The 3074-nt window shown below is 38.6% G+C and overlaps 1 protein-coding gene across 1 annotated transcript; it reads right to left on the bottom strand.

Moving 5' to 3' along the window:
- Positions 1 to 2183: 2183 nt before the first annotated feature.
- LOC111433406 lies at positions 2184 to 2679 on the bottom strand. The gene is made up of 2 exons (XM_023070457.1): positions 2387 to 2679; positions 2184 to 2322 (listed from the first exon to the last, which is right to left on the bottom strand). Exons 1-2 carry the CDS (start codon positions 2677 to 2679, stop codon positions 2184 to 2186), a joined length of 432 nt encoding a protein of 143 aa, XP_022926225.1.
- Between the last annotated feature and the right edge of the window lie 395 nt (positions 2680 to 3074).

Below are 3074 nucleotides of genomic sequence, written 5' to 3'. Positions count from 1 at the left end.
ATGAGGTTCATTTATGATCTTAAGGGTAATTAGGTAAGATCCATGAGTTAATATAGGTTGTTAGAAAATTAATGATGTATCAACCAGTGGGAGTTATTTATGACCTCAAGAGACTCATTTATGGCCTTAAGGGGTGATGTTGATGGATTATGACCAACCAAAGATGGTATGTTTGTCGCAACCTTTGAGCATTCCATATTGGAAATATGAAATATAGTAATGAACTTCAACGTGGGTCTACAAAAATTCTGAAAGGATATACGATGATGTAGATGATCGTTGAAAAACTTACCAAGTCCATATACTTTTTACTTGGGGAGGATACCTATATTATTGACCATTAGGCTAACTATACATGAGAGATATTGTTAGACTATATGGAGTGCAAGTATCGATAATGTCAGATTGAGACCCACGCTGTGCACCCAATATCTATCATAGTTTGTCATAACATTGGGTACTCGCGTTGACTTCATTACTGGTATCCATCCACAAACCGATGGTTAGATGGAGCGTTTGAACCATATCTTGGAAGATATATTGCGTGCCTGTGTGTTGGATTTTGCAGGTAGTTGAGAATTTAAGTTGTATCTTACGGAGTTCTTTTATAACAACATCTTCGAAGCAACTATTGAGATGACATCGTTTGAAGCATAATAGGGGAAATGGTGTAGGTCCTAAGTTTGCTGGGGACGAGGTAGGTGAATGAGAGTTGATGGGATTCGAGTTAGTCCAGACTACCAATAGGCCGTACAACAGATCAGGGCGAGAATGCGCACAAATCAGAGTAGATAGAAAAATTATTCTCATGAGAGGCGTAGGAGCTTAAGATTTGAAGTGGACAACATAGTATTCTTGAAGGTGGTCCTGATGAAAGACATCTTAAGGTTCAAATGTAAAGGCATGTAGAGCCCATGCTTCATCAAAACATGGGCATTTAGTGACCCGCACACCCAAATTTACCTGCAGCCGAACCTGGTTCGGCAACCCTTGCGACATCCTGCTCCATAGTCACCAGAGTTAGTGCCACTGAGATTTGGCACAAAAGACTTAGGCACTTTCATCATCGAGATTTGCTTCAGATGCATTCAAAGATGCTGGTAGAAGGACTCGCTGACATTGATGATGACATGCCTCTTTGCCACACTTGTAATTTTGGGAAGCAACATAGGCAACCCTTTCCTAAACAGGCATGGAGAGCCTCGAAAAAGCTGCAATTGGTTTATAATGATCTTTGGTTTATAAGGTTCAAATGGTATTCTTTATTACATTGACCCATAACCAAACCAAATCAATAGTCTGACTCATGTGCCTTCTAACGTTGGCTGAGCTTGGTTTCGGTGACTCTATTTCGACGTAGCCGACATATTTGGCTCGTATTTGAGTTATTCGAACTTTTGGGACTTGTTCTTATTGTTTTAGACCATTTCAAAGTAGTTTTTATATTTTCGGGAGCAATTGAGTGAGTATGACCTCATTTTTGTTCATCTAAGTTACCTTATGGCTAAAAGTTGAATTAGTTGACACCGTTGGATGAATTAAATTGTATATCATACCATAACTTGATGACGTGGGTTTACATAGGTAAAATTGAAATTTAAGGAGCGGTTTTGAACCAGCTTTAGGATTATCTTGTAACTTCGACTCAGGCCAGCTATATAAGTGGTTCTACTGTTGGCATGGTTGGATGAATTGAATGATGTTGGCATGGTTGGATGAAGGATATAAAGGTCGTCGGATTTAGAGCAAAGCTTTTTCCTTTCATTTTGACATTGAACAAGTCTTTGCCACTAGCATCTCTGATCACACACTGCTTATTCTCAAACAACACTTTATAGCCTTTATCAAGTAACTGACCAACGCTTAAGTGACTTTGATCAATTTTCGGTACAAATAAAACATCTGGACTAAATTTTGTACTTTCATAGCTTGTTATAATTACTGTGCCTTTTCTCTTGACTTCCAAGTGTTCACTATTGCCAATTCTCACTCTCTTAACTTTAGTGTCTCTTAATTCCTTAAAAACTCCTTGTCATATGTCATGTGATTTGTGCACCCACTGTCAATCAACCAACTCTCGCTTGATTCTGTGCCTGAGGAGCAAGTGACCACAAACAATTGATCTTCTTCTTGAATAGCTACTTGTGCATCTACTTCTTTCACCTGACCTTTGACTTTGCAGATCACAGCTTCATGTCCAAGTTGATTGCATTTGGAACATTTGGCGTCAGGTCTTCTTCAGCACTTGTATGGTAGATGACCTTTCTTCTCACAATGGTGGCAAGGTAGATAGAATTTTTTGAAACCTCCTCCTTTTTCCTTCTGATAATTGGCAGATGAATTTTTATTCGTCAATTGGTTTTTAATATGTTTCTTATTTTTATACCTGTGATTGTCTTGATGCTTAACAGGTAAGGCAACTTCAATCACCCCTTCTTGCCTCATAGATCTCCTTTGCTCTTGTTTTTGTAAACCATTCAAGAGCTTTGTAAGAGAAATCTTTGACAGGTCTTTGGTGTTCTCCAGAGTAGTAATGGTGGCTTCACACTTCTCTAGAACAGTGACCAACAACTTTTCAACGATCCTGGAATCATTTAACACAAAACCAAGCAATCTCACTTTGTTGGCAATGCTGAGAAGTCTGTTAGAGTACTCTTTCACTGACTCAGACTCCTTCATCTTCTGCAACTCAAAATTCCTAATCAACACAAGACTTTCATTCCACGAATTCTCTCATCTTCTTCATATTTAGCCTTGATTGCTATTTTAAGGGACATTATTTGCATGAAGATCATTTGAGATATAGCTGCAAATAGGCAAGCTTTTGCCCTTGTTTTTCTTGTCTTCTTTTCCTTCTGTGCTTTGATTTGTGGAAGTGGAGGAACCTCGTAATCATCTTCTATTGCTTCTCAAAGATCCAAAGCCTTCAGATATGTCTCCTTACGAACTGCCCACATTTGATAATTGTCTCCATCGAAGACTAGTGGTGCAACAGCTGAAAAACATGATTCCCCTTCCATTTGATCTCAAAGATTCCTTAAGAAGACAACTCTGATACCAATTGTTAATGAAAG

Source organism: Cucurbita moschata, unplaced genomic scaffold (assembly GCF_002738365.1).
Source record: "Cucurbita moschata cultivar Rifu unplaced genomic scaffold, Cmos_1.0 Cmo_Scf00042, whole genome shotgun sequence".
Lineage (NCBI taxonomy): Eukaryota > Viridiplantae > Streptophyta > Magnoliopsida > Cucurbitales > Cucurbitaceae > Cucurbita > Cucurbita moschata.
The sequence above is the reverse complement of the archived record's forward strand: the minus strand, read 5'-3'. Positions and strand labels throughout refer to the sequence as shown.